Source organism: Orbicella faveolata, unplaced genomic scaffold (genome assembly GCF_042242905.1).
Source record: "Orbicella faveolata isolate gen_17 unplaced genomic scaffold, um_ofav_v1 contig_24, whole genome shotgun sequence".
In the NCBI taxonomy this organism is placed as follows: Eukaryota; Metazoa; Cnidaria; class Anthozoa; order Scleractinia; family Merulinidae; genus Orbicella; species Orbicella faveolata.
The window spans coordinates 25,642,695-25,659,328 of NW_028301552.1; the positions used below are offsets into that span (position 1 = coordinate 25,642,695).

At 41.9% G+C, this 16,634-nt stretch overlaps 4 protein-coding genes and 1 long non-coding RNA gene across 5 annotated transcripts; 2 read left to right on the forward strand and 3 right to left on the reverse strand.

The window, feature by feature from the left end:
• The first annotated feature begins 1,357 nt into the window (after positions 1-1,357).
• Positions 1,358-4,133, forward strand: LOC149111034 (interleukin-1 receptor-associated kinase 4-like). Its single transcript, XM_089292034.1, has one exon. The coding sequence runs from the start codon at positions 2,401-2,403 to the stop codon at positions 3,535-3,537; it is 1,137 nt and encodes a 378-aa protein (XP_089148160.1). The 5' UTR covers positions 1,358-2,400; the 3' UTR covers positions 3,538-4,133.
• Positions 4,134-4,610: 477 nt separating this feature from the next.
• On the reverse strand, positions 4,611-6,989 carry LOC149111035 (uncharacterized). The gene has a single exon (XM_089292364.1). It carries the CDS (start codon positions 6,987-6,989, stop codon positions 4,611-4,613), a length of 2,379 nt encoding a protein of 792 aa, XP_089148490.1.
• A 37-nt stretch (positions 6,990-7,026) lies between these two features.
• On the reverse strand, positions 7,027-7,836 carry LOC149111036 (uncharacterized). Its single transcript, XM_089292365.1, has one exon. It carries the CDS (start codon positions 7,834-7,836, stop codon positions 7,027-7,029), a length of 810 nt encoding a protein of 269 aa, XP_089148491.1.
• Positions 7,837-7,876: 40 nt separating this feature from the next.
• On the reverse strand, positions 7,877-10,057 carry LOC149111037 (uncharacterized). Its single transcript, XM_089292033.1, has one exon. It carries the CDS (start codon positions 9,740-9,742, stop codon positions 8,231-8,233), a length of 1,512 nt encoding a protein of 503 aa, XP_089148159.1. The 5' UTR covers positions 9,743-10,057; the 3' UTR covers positions 7,877-8,230.
• Positions 10,058-15,470: 5,413 nt separating this feature from the next.
• Positions 15,471-15,860, forward strand: LOC149111038 (uncharacterized). The gene is made up of 2 exons (XR_016207830.1): positions 15,471-15,642; positions 15,758-15,860. It is a non-coding gene; the product is annotated as an uncharacterized LOC149111038 (long non-coding RNA).
• Positions 15,861-16,634: the final 774 nt, after the last annotated feature.

Consider the following 16,634-nt stretch of genomic DNA (forward strand, 5'->3'; position numbering starts at 1 on the left):
GGTGTGGCTTTTTAGACGTTTTGGTCATAAATAGGGTATCGATTTTAGCTGATTTTAGTCATTTTGGTCATAAATAGGGTACGGTTTTTGCACTCTAGCCTTGATATGGGTATGCTTTAAGAAGAAGCGACTTTTTCATCATTATCGAAAAGAAAATCAACAAAAGCCCTTCACAAATTTATATGTTTACGGTAATTTAACATTGGTTTGAACTAGGGAGCTAATTATAACGCAGGTCTGAAACAGGGTTTTGATTTGAGGGTCAGGTCGTAAATAGGGTTTCGAATTTTTGGTCAGGTCATAAATAGGGTAAGGAATATCGCAGATTTTGGTCATAAATAGGGTAACGGTTTTGGGAAGCGGGCCGCACACCCCCAACCAATTTTTCTGGGAGTACCCCCTCGGGAGCCCTTCCAGCCCCCAAGAGGAATGTTTGCTCAAAAATACTCAAGTTAAGAAAACTTTTCGCATTTTATACGAGTCGTAAGTTTACCCTTTTTACACAACACAACGCAACAACACTACTTCACCGAAAATTGAAAGAAAGAGAAAAGACCTCTCTGACACGTTGAAAGTCTGATTTAATTAAATTGCACTTTAACTTGGTGCCACGCAGTCTTCAAAGAACATTTGAACAGTTTTCATACTTATTACCTTTAAAAATATCGGACTGAAAAGAATGTCATAAAATGCCCATCAAATAAAAATATTAAACTGCTACTGCAGAGACGTAAAAACACTCTAGAAATGAAAGCTTCTTTTTTGTTTAATATCCTGGGAACAATAGCCGATAACTTGTAAGCTCTAATTGAATTTACTCCCAAATGAAAAACAAAAGTGTCGAGTTACCATTTGTAACTAAAAATAGCAAACATCTCGTGGGAACAAATGGTGACGATTCGTCAGCTCTAATTGAATTTACCACCTTGTGAAAAACAAGAGTGTCAAATTACCCATTGTAACTAAAAAATAAAAATATCTCGTTATATTTGCATGCAATAAAAACAAAACAATCGTTACCTGCACTTACTATTGTAAAGGCTATCTTTAAAACGAGGAATCGGGGAATCGGGGAATCGGGGAATCGGGGAATCGGGGAATCGGAAAATCGGGGAATCGGGGAATCGGGGAATCGGGGAATCGGGGAATCGGAAAATCGGAGAATCGGGGAATCGGGGAATCGGAGAATCGGGGAATCAGGGAATCGGAGAATCGGGGAATCGGAGAATGGGGAATGGGGAATGGGGAATGGGAATGGGGAATGCGAATGGGGAATGGGAATGGGGAATGGGAATGGGGAATGGGGAATGGGGAATGGGGAATGGGGAATGGGGAATGGGGAATGGGGAATGGGGAACGGGGAATGGGGAATCTTTAAAATGAGGAATCTTTAAAAGCGGGAATCTTTAAAATGGGGAATCTTTAAAAGCGGGAATCTCTAAAATGGGGAATTTTTAAAAGCGGGAATTTTTAAAAGCGGGAATCTCTGGGAATTATTATTCATTGTAATTGTATCGCACGCTAAAGCATATATGTTTAGCGGGCTAGTTAAGCGGTTCAAATCTCGATTCTTACTCTTTGAGATCTGCTACACCGACCGAAGAATTGATCCGCCTGAAGAATTGAACTCCGGACTGTGACGTTTTTAAATTGAGTTTCGCGGCGATAGATATTTGTCCTAGCGTTATCAAGTACTACTGGAAAGACATGCTACTTAACTACAAAAATATGGCACGCACAATGGGTTCTTGGTTTTGTGATAGACTACGCTTGAATTTCTAAGCTTTGCGTGACGTGACATTTACACGGCGGCCGAGAGAGCTGTAATGTTTGTTAAAAAGGTGATGTACTTCATGGAAATTGGCTATCTGAACAGTATTAGAAAAAGTACTATTGTAATGTTTATGATTTTCTCACGCTTTTGTGGCAAACTCAGTGACAGATGTTTCTGTTGGTTTCCGGCCAGCATGGCGTCTCCATACAAATCTCTTTAAATGTGGTAAAAAGTTTGTCCGTATATCTTGCATAAGAAAAGTTGCTGTGACCTGAATCTAGGCGGGAGTCTTAGCATATTTACTTTCTTTCTTTTCCCAGATTCTGTACTTTATCTATTGAACGGTTTTGATTTTGATTTATTTTTATTTTGATGTATTTTGAGTGGCGTGACACTGAAAACCAGCAATACAGTAACTATATCCCGAACGATGTGCCGGCGGTATTCTTTGACATAATTTATCTTAGTTTACTTTTTAAGTCAAGAGTTGAGGAGAATTTACTGTTTCATGACAGTATTATAAGCTATCTGACACAGAAACTCTCATCGGTCGGTTGTTAGATATTTTGGCGGGAATTTCGCGTATAATTCGTCATTGTGTGCTTCATCATTCCTCTTTCTACGCGATGCGGTCTTCCGAAGACAACTTCAAAATACCCATTGCGTTTACTTCCAAGAAAAAAAGAATCGGTCGCTTCGAAGATCTTCCGCAGTTTAAGTGGACTGATATCGGCAGACAAGATGTCATCGGGCAAGGGTCATTTGGGGCCGTTTTTGTCACCGAATACACAAGGAGGAAGGACGGAGATTCGGCCAGGAAAGGTGAAACGGTTGTTGTTAAGAAATTGCTCGGGTCTTCACTCGACTTCATCGATGCGTTCGCCAAAGAGGCTAGGTTGTTGTACGACCTCAAGCACGACAACATCGTTGGATTCAAAGCTGTATGCCACGATCCAGTGGCACTTATGCTGGAATATGTTTATTTTGACCTTAGCGTTTTCGGAGGAGAAGGCCAGGTCAGCTCACTAAAAGATTTTATGGCTTGCCTTGACACCCACAATTGCGAGGGTATTGAAGGATCCTTCATGACGAAGATCGCGTCCGATATTGCCGCTGGATTGCTTTATTTGCACGAAAGAGGGATTGCCCACCGAGATTTAAAACCAGCCAATGTCCTAGTGAGCAATCACCATTACCGCGAGGAGGAAGATCGCGATAAACTCGCTTATGCGTGGAGTCACCAGTCGGTTGTATGTAAGCTGACTGACTTTGGTGAGAGTAGGTCATTATTTCTTCAAACAAGATCTGTGTGCCAATCGAGAACCTTGGACATTGACAGGGGGACTGTACCCTTTATGGCTCCGGAAATACTTATCGGAGGTGACATTTTACGTGGGGGAGCCACAGTTAAGGATTTACTGCGCGTGGACATGTGGGCCTACGGGATGCTGCTTTTTAATTTATTAAACCCCTGTCTTCATCATCCGTTCCAAGAAGTCCTGAAGAAAGAGGAAAATGGTGACACCAAAGAAAAGATTATCCGTTTCCACCGCAAAGGTGAAAGGTTAAAGCAAACTCAGAAGTATGCTAAGAGATGTCAATTGGAGTGGCGCAACGCTTGGAACGTATATGAAGCCTGCACAGTTGTCCAACCGTGTGGAAGACCAGATGCAACAAACGCCCTACGGTTGCTCCGTCAAGGTAGTCAAGTCGGTTGGCTTCAGGGATCTATTCTCCAGGAAAGGTACGAGTTTCTTATTTAACCTTTGCGTTAATGTACCCCCTCTCAGGCAAATTGATGTTACCATGCCAACCACAAATAGCAAACACTACTTTGTGACCACTTCAACTGTGCACCGTTTCAGCATTTGTATATTGTAGTTCTTTTCTTTCTTCTCTCGTTTTGCGTTACGTTTTAATCAGTGTATGCAATTTATTAACTTATAACTAACTGCAAGATAGCAGTTAATAATAAATTAATGCGGTCATTGCGATACGGGTAAAAGACTTCCTAGTAGCTTGGGTTCTCCTTTCAAGTAATATCTGCGGGCGAAAAGTGCGCATTGGAGCAATGGAGCCATAAATACACAGTAACGGAAATTTTCTTTCATGACGCTTTTTGCATTTCTTTGTTCAGGGTCGGCCTCGAAGAAGTAGTGGCGGGGCAGGGAATCAAATCAGATCGAATTAAGATTATTTATCTGGAGAGAAGAAGGTTTCGATGAAAATTTGAAGTAAAAATTCAGCGAACTAATTTATTACTTCATTACGAAATTGCTTGGGGATAGACACGGCAAAGTTGAGTTGGTCTTGACAATCTAGTGTTTTTGCGGTGTTAAGGCGTTTGATAACGGCTTCCGGCACTGACATTTTGCTGGATTGTAGAAAACGTATTCAAACGACACTTTCGTAGATAAAGACTCTATTCAAAGACAAAAAAAACTCCAGAATACAATTCAAGAACAACGACTTCGCATTAGTTTTGCATTCGTTCCCTTTCAGTTCAGTGTTCGAGGGGGTCAAATCGTGTAAGTCACGTGACAAGCTCGGTCCCAGTTTTCAACACACTCCCCCGCGTTGATTGACGTCATCAATCAAAGTTCAAAGTTCATTTAAAGTTGAAACAATCTTACGAGCATAAACTCTATATAACAGAATGAACTCAATACATCTATCTTAGTCAGAATTCACGACGACAACTGGGACATCCTCGTCCTTCACTACTGTAACAGGAACATTTGCCACTCGGGGCACAGGGTTGGCAGTTCCATTATCCAACCTCACTTCCAGGGGATAGAGCCTCTGCAATGGGCGTCTCCATTCCGCGGTTGGCGAATTACCAGACTTGACTCTCACCACTGCACTTCGAACATGACCATCTCGACCAGGAAGTAATCGTTCGATCTTCCCAAGCCGCCACTGTTCCCTCAGTTTGATCAACTTCAGTTTGATCAACTTCGTTCGATGAGTTCTTTGATGGTACTGACAAAATTCTGCGGCCCACAATCAGGTGTGAAGGTGTTAATAGTTCCTCCATTTCATCGAAGACATATGTCAAGGGTCGTGAATTCAAGGCTGCTTCCACTTCTACAAGGACAGTAGACAGCTCGTCATAGTTTAACCGGGCATTTCGTATGACCTTCTTCAAACTCAACTTGACTGATTTTACTAGACGTTCAAAGAAACCACCCCACCAAGGGGCCGCTTCGACATTGAACCTCCACTGTGTACCGTCGCACTGACAATATGCCTGCACTCTTGAATCCTTAAATGTTTTCCCATTGTCACTGACAATCAAGACAGGAATTCCTCGTCTCCCTTTAAAGCGAGTAAGGGCTCTGATAAAACTTTCCGCACTCAGATTTGGGACAAGTTCCAGATGAACAGCTCGGGTTGCAGCGCACGTGAACAAAGCTATATAGACCTTGTTCAAATCTCCATTCTTTGAGAATACATCCTTGACATACATGGGCCCAGCGAAGTCCACTCCTACTCGAGTAAAAGCAAAGTCATCGCTCAATCGAAATTCAGGAAGAGGTGGGGGAGGGGGAACTGCATAGCTTCTGCCCTCTAACTTCTTACAACCAGAACATTTTCCTATCGCAGTTTTCACAGCCTGCCTTCCTTTTGTTACCCAGAATCTGGACCTTAGCTCTGTGAGAGTGTCCCTCACACCATTGTGAAGAACCTTGAGATGACAATCATTTATCACTAGGTAAGTTAGTCGTGAACATCTTGGAAGGAATATTGGAAATCGAGCATCATACGGAATCGGGGCATTTTTAAGACGACCACCACACCTCAGAATTCCCTTGTCATCTGTAAACAGTGATAATGAGATCTTGACCTGGTCAAAGTTCTTGTTGTTGTATACAGATTTCTGAACCTCCTTGATCCAAAGCTCTCTTGCACAATCCACCTCTTCATGCTTTATTACTCCATCCACTAACCTCTTCTTCATTTTACTTTGCTTGAGATTAGAAACAAATCGCACAACATATGCAGTGACTCGCACAAGTCTTTGAAGACTACTGAACCTTTCCAAGGGAATGATGCAATCAAGATTTAGTGACTTTTCTGACGTCACCTCTCCAGAGGCAATGTTAGCAAGAACTGTACCATCATGCTGCTTTGTGTGGCTGTTACAGCTTCCCTTCTTCAGTTCTAGGCAAGGATCTGAATCGTCACTTGTGACTTCAGCAGAGTTCATTGCAAGACTTGGCCACCACTGCTTTTCCTTTCTAAGGAACTCAGGACCACTCCACCACAATTGGTTGGTGATCAGTTTCGAGGTCATCGTACCACGTGAGCAGATGTCAGCTGGATTGGATTCTGTGGGGCAATAATTCCACTGAGTTGGCTTTGTAAGTCGACGGATCTCAACCACTCTGTTTTTAATGAATTGCTTGAATTCTCTGTTTACACCCCAAATCCACCACAGAACAATTTGCGAATCTGACCAGAAGAACACAGCATCAACTTCCAATGCTCCGTCAAATGCTGTCAACACAGTATTGACCAGTCGGGCCAGAACAAGAGCACCTAGTAACTCCAGTCGAGGTATGGTTTCTCCATTTATCGGAGCAACTCTGGTTTTTGACGATAAAAGCTGGGTGAAGACAGTTCCAGTAGTTGTTTCAAGGCGTAAATACACAACTGCTCCATAGGCTTTCTCACTTGCATCCGCAAAACCATGGAGTTGAATGCTTTGTAAATCTCCTGATGACAAGCCAAGGTGGTAGTGTCTCCTCACTTCCACCACCCCCACCTTCTTAGCATCTTGAACAAGCTTTAACCACTGTTCATGGATGAATGAATCCACGGGGTCATCCCAACCCACTCTTGTCTTGCAAATAGATTGAAAGATGATCTTCAGTAGAATGATGACTGGACTAATTAGTCCCAGGGGATCATACAACTTGCTTGTTGTACCAAGAATTGCTCTCTTCGTAACTGGACAAGTATTGCTAGTTTCTAGTGGAGAGGCCAGATCCAAGAGTAACAAATCATTTCGTCTATCCCATCTAACTCCCAGTACTTTCAGTTTTGCTGTGCTGGGGTTCTTTGACGTCTCAAACAGGGAACTCGAGAAGGTTTGATCTTCCTCTTGAACAGGGTGCTCCTTGACAGACTTGCTTGTAACTTGAGAAGACTGGCTTTCAGATTGTTCAATTCTTTCCTGAAGGGCTTCAGAGTTGGAGACCCATTTTCTCATATTGAAGCCTCCGCTCTTGAAGGATGACTTCAGATTCTCATACATCTCGAAAAACAGAATTGTCAGAATCATTTCCACCAACAAAGTCATCCACATACAGACTTTTCAGAACTCTCTCAGCAAATTCTTTGGGGATGTCAACAGAAGTCAAGTGATGACGAATTGTTGCATTCAATAGGAACGGACTTGCGGAGACGCCAAATGCAACTCTCGCAAATCGATAAACTTGTAGGTTCGGGTGGCTGCTTGTGACATCATCAACCCACAGGAAACGAAGATAGTCACGATCTTTGGGGTGAACTGAAACATTTAGAAAAGCTTTCTCAATGTCTCCTATGAGGGCTGTCTTGTGAGCCCGGAACCTCAGGAGGATGTCATAGATGAGGGGAGATAGTGGTGGACCAGCATACAAACAGTCATTGAGACTTGATGTGTTCTTTCCTGATCGTGCACTGGCATCATAAACAATACGAAGTTTTGTGGTGTCCTTGTCCACGCGAATCACTTCATGATGAGGAATGTAATGTACTTTTCCCACACCATTGTTGACACCTTGATCCACAGGTTCCACAATTCCTTGTTGTTGCTGATCTTGGATCACATCATCATAGTGCTTTAACATCTCGGGCTTTAATTTCAGACGTTTCAGTAGTGAGACCAACCTTGATTTGCACAAAGCAAAATTATCTGGAAGCAGCTCATGGTCCTCTTTGAAAGGTAGCTGTACTTGATATCTTCCTTCAGTGAATTCAACTTCGCTAACAAATTTGTCATACAGAGACGAACCTTTATCTCGAATGCCAAGTGACTCAGTCCCAGAATTTTCCAAGTTCAGAGGCAAGTTCATCTTGACCGACGACACTTGCTTCCACTTTCAGTACATGCGTTGCAGTAAGATTCACAGTGTTACCATTGTCACGGTTAGACACAATCATAGTGGGTCCGGAGAGGACATATCCTAGCTTTGTAGCAAGAGCAACAGGTTCCCATGGTGCACCTCTCACAATAGTACCTTCGACCAATGACCAATAATAATCAGCACCAATGAGAATGCTGATGGGCAAATCTCTGCCGCCACACCTGTCGGCTAAACTGAGGTCATGCAGATGTTCGTAGCTAGACTGAGCAAGCTCTGTGGGTTGTTGGGTCAGAGGGCCACATATGACTGGCACCACATAGGCTTGAATGTACACAATTGCATCGCATCTGGTTTTGATACCCACTTGAACAATTTCACATGTTCATAGCCTGGCGTCAGACTCACCAAAGGTTTTGATTAGAAGTGACTCTCTACCTATTACTGATAACCCCAGTTTGTCTTTAAGGTCCTTAGTCATGTATGATTGCTGACTGCATGAGTCAAAAACCAGACGAACACTTAGTGGAAAACTGTCATTATCCGGATGCACAACTTCAGCGGTTGCGGTTTGCAACAACACCGACCCTCTAGACTGATCCACATACATACTAGTAGAGACACTGGCCACATGTTCTCGATCTTGCCCACCCAGGGTTGGATCAGGGTTACCACAAATTGCTACATGATGGGCACCTTGACATTTAAGAAACTTCATAGGTGCTTGACAGTTACGTGCCAAATGTCCTTGCTTGAGACAGAGAAAACACTTGCCCTTCCTTTTAAGAACTTCCCTTCTAGATTCAATACTTGTGACAACATTACATTTAGAGCTCTGATGATTTTGATTACAGAATGAGCACCAAACACGAGGAGACTGTTTATTCTCAGAACTGTCAGTGTACAAAGCTGATGTAGAAAATGGCGACTCACCTCTCTGATGTGAAGGCCTGGAATCCTTGTTATTGACAAGACATTGTTCTCTCAGTTGCAGTTCCTTGTGAAATTCACCCAAAATATCTTTCAGATTCCATGTCTCCGATTCCAAATTTCGTGTGATAGCGATCCGAAATTCCTCCGGTAATTTCTGCATAACGATTGGTGTCAAGAAGCAACCATACATTTCAGATGAGATTTTCATACCTTCCAATCCACGAACATGAGATTCCACTGTGTCGTACAAGCTTCGGAGTTTCTTTACTTCGCTTATCGATTCCACCTTGGGGAGTTTAGTGAGCACTTCCATGTGGCTGGAGATCACTATCTGTCGATTTCCGAATCTTTGTTTAAGCAGTCCAACTGCCTTTTCGTAGTTTGCACTCGTCAGGGCCAGACCAGCGATCGTACTACGCGCGGTGCCAGTAAGAAGTGACTGCAAATAATTGAATTTATCCACTGAAGACAAATTTGGGTTCTTATGAACCGCAGACTCGAAAGATTCCCAAAAGGGATACCAGTGTATGGGATTTCCGTGAAACTTCTTAAGCTCGAGCTTCGGCAACTTTGCCTTCGAAACGTGATCTTGAGAAGTTCCCGCGCTTTCGGAAGGAGGAAGTTGCGCTACAGAAGGGAATTCCTGACTCTTACCCTGCATTTCTTGAGCTTCCAAAACAGATTCTAACTCAACAATACACTCCTGAATGGAACTCATTATCTCACAGCTCTCAGAGACTTCGGTATCGATGGTTTTTACGTCGTCCACCAGCTCCACAATTTCGCGGTCGAGCGATTGAAGCTCCGACATTTTCGTTTCAAGGGCGGTTCGAAGAAATTTCAGCCTTTTCACTTCGATGGAATTGCCTTCAGAGATTAGCCCTTTGGCTTGTTCGATAGTTTTCTGGACGAACTTTCGGTGACCATCGCGAAATTTTCTCAAATTCCTCAATTTCGGCGGCATAATTGGTCGCCCACGTGCTTTCAGCTAGTGCAGCTTTGACTTCACAACAGCTTCCTTTGAGACGTTCTTCACAATGCTAGAATCCCAGTTTCAATTCCCGGGTCTCGGCACCAAATGTAGAAAACGTATTCAAACGACACTTTCGTAGATAAAGACTCTATTCAAAGACCAAAAAAACTCCAGAATACAATTCAAGAACAACGACTTCGCATTAGTTTTGCATTCGTTCCCTTTCAGTTCAGTGTTCGAGGGGGTCAAATCGTGTAAGTCACGTGACAAGCTCGGTCCCAGTTTTCAACATGGATCAATAATAGCAAACTTTAAAACAAACTTCTAAAGTGCCTGCATGATCCTTCCGTTGTTTGTCTGTTCCGGTTTGTTTTTCAAAATTTGGGAAAATTTTTGTCTAATGTGCTAATGTCCGTTTCATAATTATAGTGACATTAAAGAAAATTCATGTCACGAGGCCTGTTTTTGGGTTATAAGCATTTAAATCTAACCGATTATAGTGTTGCTTTAGTACTCTGTTACTTGAAGAAAAAGACATGAATTTTATAACAAATAACTAAGCATTCGTTTGATACGTTTGGTTTAGCGTAAACTGCAAAGGATTGGTATTATTGATCCATCAAGGTATGAATGCTGGAAATACTATCCGCGGAAATAATTAGCCGCCACCTAAGAAGCAGGCGTTTCGTTATGTTACATACGCAATGCGTCGAATGGCACGCTAAAGAGGTGAAATGGTTTCCTACGAAAGGTCTAACACGACATAAGAGTAGGACCTTTGCAGTTAACATAACTTAGGGGAAAAAAACGCATTTGTCTATTTTTTCATTTCATGGCACAGTTTATGCATCCGACGCAACCTCGGCGGGAACGGGTCACAAAAGAATCACCCAGCACATTTCGAAAAGTTTGAACACTATATAAGACTTGCGAAAAGGTGGCCTTTCACGGTCTGAGGAAACAAAATATGTCTATTGTTTTCCTAAAGTTCTTTATTTCATTTGTAAATAGGAGTCAGTAAACCGATAGACTTATTGTTATAACGATCAGTCTTACGTATATTGCTTTACATGTAGCAGTGCCCAGTGGCTAACCCTTTTAGGGTAATTTTAGGCAATGTTTTTTTAAGACCGCATGCAAAGAAAAAAGATAACACTATCATGGCCATCTATAATACGTTCCTGCGTAGCCAATCACATTGCATAGATGTCATTTGGTCAAGCACTCACAAAATAGACGCTTAGTTTGCATGGTGCTAGTTATTTAGTTGAATTACATTTCGTGTTCTGTTCGGTTATCAGCAAAGTTCTTGTTCGTTAATTATAATAATTTGTAAATTTCAGTGATGTATTAGAAAAGCTGAAAACACGAGTTTTCTTCTTGAGGACAATTTAATGCGGACTTGTTTTAATGAAGAATATGTTATTTATGTGTTTCTGGGGACGCGTGAAACCTCCCAGTGACGAGGTGCGAGGAGAGGAGGCTGTATTCGCAGGCTAACTTTTTCTTAAAGATTCCCGTTTTAAAGATTTCCGCTTTTAAAGATTCCCCATTTTAAAGATTCCCGCCTTTAAAGATTCCCCATTTTAAAGATTCCCGTTTTAAAGATTTCCGCTTTTAAAGATTCCCCATTTTAAAGATTCCCGCCTTTAAAGATTCCCCATTTTAAAGATTCCCGCTTTTAAAGATTCCCCATTTTAAAGATTCCCGCTTTTGAAGATTCCCCATTTTAAAGATTCCCGCTTTTAAAGATTCCCCATTTTAAAGATTCCCGCTTTTAAAGATTCCCCATTTTAAAGATTCCCGCTTTTAAAGATTCCCCATTTTAAAGATTCCCGCTTTTAAAGATTCCCCATTTTTGAGATTCCCGCCTTTAAAGATTCCCCATTTTAAAGATTCCTGCTTTTAAAGATTCCCCATTTTAAAGATTCCCGCTTTTAAAGATTCCCCATTTTAAAGATTCCCCGTTCCCCGTTTTAAAGATAGCCCTATTGTAAACGTTAGAACTGCTTCAAATCTAAATAGTCTCGTCTCCTCTAAAACATGTCCTAAGAACTAGAACCGACGATTCGTGACCTCTAATTGAATTAACTCCTTGTGAAAAACAAAGTATCATGTTACCCTTTGTAATTAAAAATAAAAATATCTCGTGCCATTTGCCTACTACTCATGAACTGCGTCAAAACTCAAGACTCATCTCGTTCATAACTAGCCACCATTACACTGAAAATTATGCACTCTAAAACAACCCAATGTACGTATGTAACTGTCACACTCCCCTCCAAACCGGATGAAAAATCACAAACTGGCAACATACATGTCACTCTTTATTTTTCAATTACCAAAGTCCTTGTGTTTATACATACCTTGTGTTTCTCACGTACCATTTACCTTTACAACAAGAAATTTGATTGGCTGTTCATAGTAGATCCAATCTGATTGGTGTGACATACATACATCTCTCTCTCACTCACTCACTCACTCACTCACTCTCTCTCTCACTCACTCACTCACTCACTCACTCCCTCCCTCCCTCCCTCCCTCCCTCACTCACTCACTCACCCATTGACCCGTCCATAACATACCCGACGCGCCGACTATTCTTCGGTAGATAGTCTAGGTAACGGCTGTCTTCAGGGGATACACATCAGGGGATACACATATCACTGCGCCATGTCAAAATTAGTGATATGTGTATCCCCTGCATGCAGTCGTATACAACCGAGTACAGTGAAACTCCAGAAATCCCAAGCTATGAATAAATGCCGGGTGTGAATATTTCTAGCAAGCCAGTTTTGACAATGCAAATGTAATGGGCATTTTTCTTCTTGGTTAGAAAGCCAATATAACAGCTGTGTCCATGGGGATACACATATCACTAGTTCATGAAATAATCAGTGATATGTGTACCCTTATTGAGGGGGACATGGGGGGTTCTGAACACCGCAACACCGCAAAAAAAATTAACGAACACCGCATCACCGCAAGAAAAGTCAACGAAGCACCGTCACCGCAACTCGTATTTTCAGCGCCATGATTCGTTCATCTACACTTAAAACAAAACTTTTATACCTCAACAATTTTCCACAAAATAAACACATCCAGGAGCCATAATCGGGGACGGAGACCGTAAGTCTTGGGATCCGCGCGCACTTATGATATGGGACAATTTTTCTATTTTTAGAACAAATTGCGCCATCCTGACGTCATATATCCGCGCGGATCCGCGCACGTGTCGGGGGCTCTCGCGTGAATGTTGTCACGTTGAGTGATCGAATGGTGAGAGCTCCGAGATTCTCATGCAGATTTTTCGTAGCGATGGCAGGGAATAAGGCAGGGAATAAGAACCAGGACTCTTATATGTAGTTTTATGCTCTGAGCTAATGGAAAAGGTGAGTTTTTTTTTTTTTTTCGCGCAGTGAATGAATAATATCAGCTCGCGCCAGTTGTACGCGTAAGTTTTTCGTTTGTTCTGTGAAGAAAAGTTATGTAAGAAAACTCTTTACTCTGGTATCGAGTTGATTTGTGAGTTTCCCAAAAAATGCTTAATCATAACCAAACCCTGTTTTTGATAGTTTCTTATGGTTTCTGTTTGTTTGGCGAGTTTGCAAAACTTTTTGAAAGGAAAGTCTGACGCGTACATTCAGTAGCTCATTTGCATAGTGCAGCGCGCGCTCTTTCAAGTCCGAGTCGGTGTTTTCAATTGTCAACAAACCTTGACAAAGATTTATTTCGTGGTCTTTTGTGCCGAGATGCTGCAACAGTTTTCACGAACGCCAAAAGGCTACTAATATCATGTGTGTTTCTTTAACATAGTGAAATTTTACGCGGCGAAAATAAAAGAAACAAGGAGTTTTGATAACTCAACCAAAAAAAATCAAATCGTTATTCGAGTTGATTAAAGAAAGCGTCGTCGTAATTTTGCTGATTATTTCTGCTGTGTTCACATATTCTCAGCTAAGCTTTTAATATGTTCTCAAACATTTATCAACCTTAAACATATTTAAAAGCTAGAGATATTATATGAGTTCGATGCACGTTTTCACAAAAGTGGGGAAGTCCAATTTGCCATGTTTTACTGACTGTACAAAACATGCATCGGCGAGTGCTCTTATTCATCGACAACAGACAATTATTTTTACACAAACAAAACTGAGCAGCATCTACAGACATAAAGTTTATTGTCGCTTATTGGGCTTTGATAAAACATCAAGCGTTGCTTACAATTCAGGCGAAACTCAAACTTGCAATTATTATTTTTTGTTTTACTTTTCGGTCGAGATAGACTCTGGCGAAATCCTCGCAAGGCTGTGGCAAGAGGAGGGAAACTTTGAAGTCCTGAAACGCTGCTATATCCAAATATACCCAACTAGTTTTTTGCTGTGGTTTGGAAGAGTTGTTAATCTTCAAGATATGTGAAACTTAGAGTGGAGTAATGTACAGCTCATGTAAAAGAAGCATCCGTCGTTACACAACTTGGTCAGCGATATCATATCTAAGCTTAAAGCGGAACATACCTAAATTCGATACTGTCTTACTTCACTCAAACTGGAGCAGCTTACGACGAAAATACTTAAGCAAAAGTCCAACAGATGTAAACGCGTTGAGTTGTGGGCCAAAAACATGACAAAATTTCGGGAATTTCGGACGCCATTTCCCCCGCTCGACATCCGCAAAAATCCTCGCAGCATGTACGCGCGTGTGCCTCAGGCGATGGCGCAATTTGTTCTAAAAATAGAATTATTGTCCCATATCATGGGGACAACCCGGACAACCCCAATACTAGAAATGGCGCGCGCTTACGGTCTCCGTCCCCGATTATGGCTCCTGACACATCACAACGCTTTTCATTGCGCATGTGTCGATACCGCTGATGCCTGTAAATCAGTTTTCTTGCTCTTGTGAAGAAACCTTCCGGGAAGCTAGGAAGCGGACGAAGAAAAAAGAGAGGAGTACCTCGAGAGATGGCCTTTACCCCAGATTCCTCTCGTCTTTTACTTGTACTTCGCTCATTTTTCTTGGTGTATAAACGGCAGATAATTCATGGTAGGCCACATATAATCGCCTTCCCCTTTACTCCTTAAATGCTAACCGCAAGCAAACAGCAGTAATTAAATGTTAACCGCAAGCAAACAGTAGTAAATAAATGCCAACTGCAAGTAAACACAATATTTAAATGCTTACCGCAAGCAAACGGCAGTTAATAGAATCAAACTGCAGGGAGACTATATGGGTGGCCTACCATGAATTATATCCCGTATAAACCCACAGACTGAAGCCCTATCTTGACTGGAAGTATTGCTTTCCAGGGCTAGCTGCGTTTGCATTCGATATCGATAATCGTTTGAAAAAATAGAAGGTCAAGAAAGTCGTAGGACCTGGGAGTGGGTATAGACCGGTATCAGAATGACCTCTAGACGAAGCCGAATAGCAAAAGGAAAAAAAAGTAAACGTGTGTAATTTACAAAGCTTCCTTAGCTTAGAAAGCCTTCTTTCTTCCCTGCCGATGCGACATCTGAATATATTTTGTTACCGGTAGTTTTCGTCACCTTTTCCTTTTTTGCGTAGAAAAAAGCTACGCAGTCAATAATACATTATATTCGGCCTTGGCGTTTCCAGGGTGGCAGAGGTCGAGTTACTTGTCAAGTTACGTATAAATAAAAACAGCTTCGCATTGGCAGCCGAACCATATTGAAGATTGACTAGAAAGTGACGGTCTGTATTTTGTTACAAATTAGGGACTTTAAGCAAAGATAACGCGGACGGCGACGGGAACGCCATAAGATCAGGGAAAAGCCAAAAGGTGCACTGCGCATGACTGGCGGGAAACAAGTTGACGTTCTGCGTTCGGGCCCGACGTGAGTGAAGCTCATTTCGCGTTGTCTGAAAACGTGAGTTTTTGCTTTCGTTTCCTCTGCTGTGTCAACGCTAAATAACCCGTGTTACTAATTTCGAGGAACTTAAATGCTTGTTTTCTCTTGTTATGTGAGATATTTCATTTTAAAGAAACGTCGAGAAATCTGAAGCGAACTCAAGCCAGTCGGCGAACATGTGAGTACCGTGAAATATCTTTTTGAAAGCTAATGTAAATAAAGACAACTTACACGAATTTCAATCGAAATTTTTCCTTTCGAGAAGTACTCAAATGTCAAATGGCTCATCATGGTGAAATTCTAAGACATTTCAAAGGGTAGACACCATTAAAACTTGCGTAGCTGTCTCCATTTTCAGTCGTAAGATCAGTGGTTTACTTAGATCTTTATCAGTCGGCACGCTCATTTGTCGCACCAGTCTGATTAAATATCTGCTGATAATAAGCTCGTTTACTTCATTGTACAACTCAGCGAGAAGGGGCAAGTTGCGTTTGTGGAAGCAAAATTCGGACCGGCACTCGTCGTCTTCAAAACATCGAAGTTAAAATCAGGAAAGGAATCACGAGGTTGATCGAGATCATTCGACCGGTTTAAATCGTACAAGAGTAGAAGTTCCTGATCGTTTAACACACCTTCATCGTGGATTGTCAAGAGTTGATTGCGAACTTCTTTCAATGAAGTGATCCTAGTTCATCCTGATAAACAGAGGACGAATATCGATAATGTCAATAAGCTTGATAGTGCGGAAACCGCGGTTTCCGACGGTGCTGCTTAGTGTTTGTGAATTCCCGCCACAACGGCGTTCTCTCCCCAGCCTTCTCACAGGTTTCGGCGTCCCCGCCGCCGTCCGCGTTCCCGCTGCTTAAAGTCCCTATTATTAAGCTCAATGGTACGTGTGTCATAAATTAGCATTTCATAAATTTAGGTCAAATTTAGGTTTGAGAAAGGTAACTCAAAAAATAGGCCCCATACAGGCGCATGTGACTACTACTTAAAAGGTGGAAACACAA

Excerpts from the sequence above, each read along its gene's own strand:
- LOC149111034 (XM_089292034.1), top strand. The coding sequence starts at position 2,401 with ATGCGGTCTTCCGAAGACAACTTCAAAATACCCATTGCGTTTACTTCC.
- LOC149111035 (XM_089292364.1), bottom strand. The coding sequence starts at position 6,989 with ATGAGAAAATGGGTCTCCAACTCTGAAGCCCTTCAGGAAAGAATTGAA.
- LOC149111036 (XM_089292365.1), bottom strand. The coding sequence starts at position 7,836 with ATGAACTTGCCTCTGAACTTGGAAAATTCTGGGACTGAGTCACTTGGC.
- LOC149111037 (XM_089292033.1), bottom strand. The coding sequence starts at position 9,742 with ATGCCGCCGAAATTGAGGAATTTGAGAAAATTTCGCGATGGTCACCGA.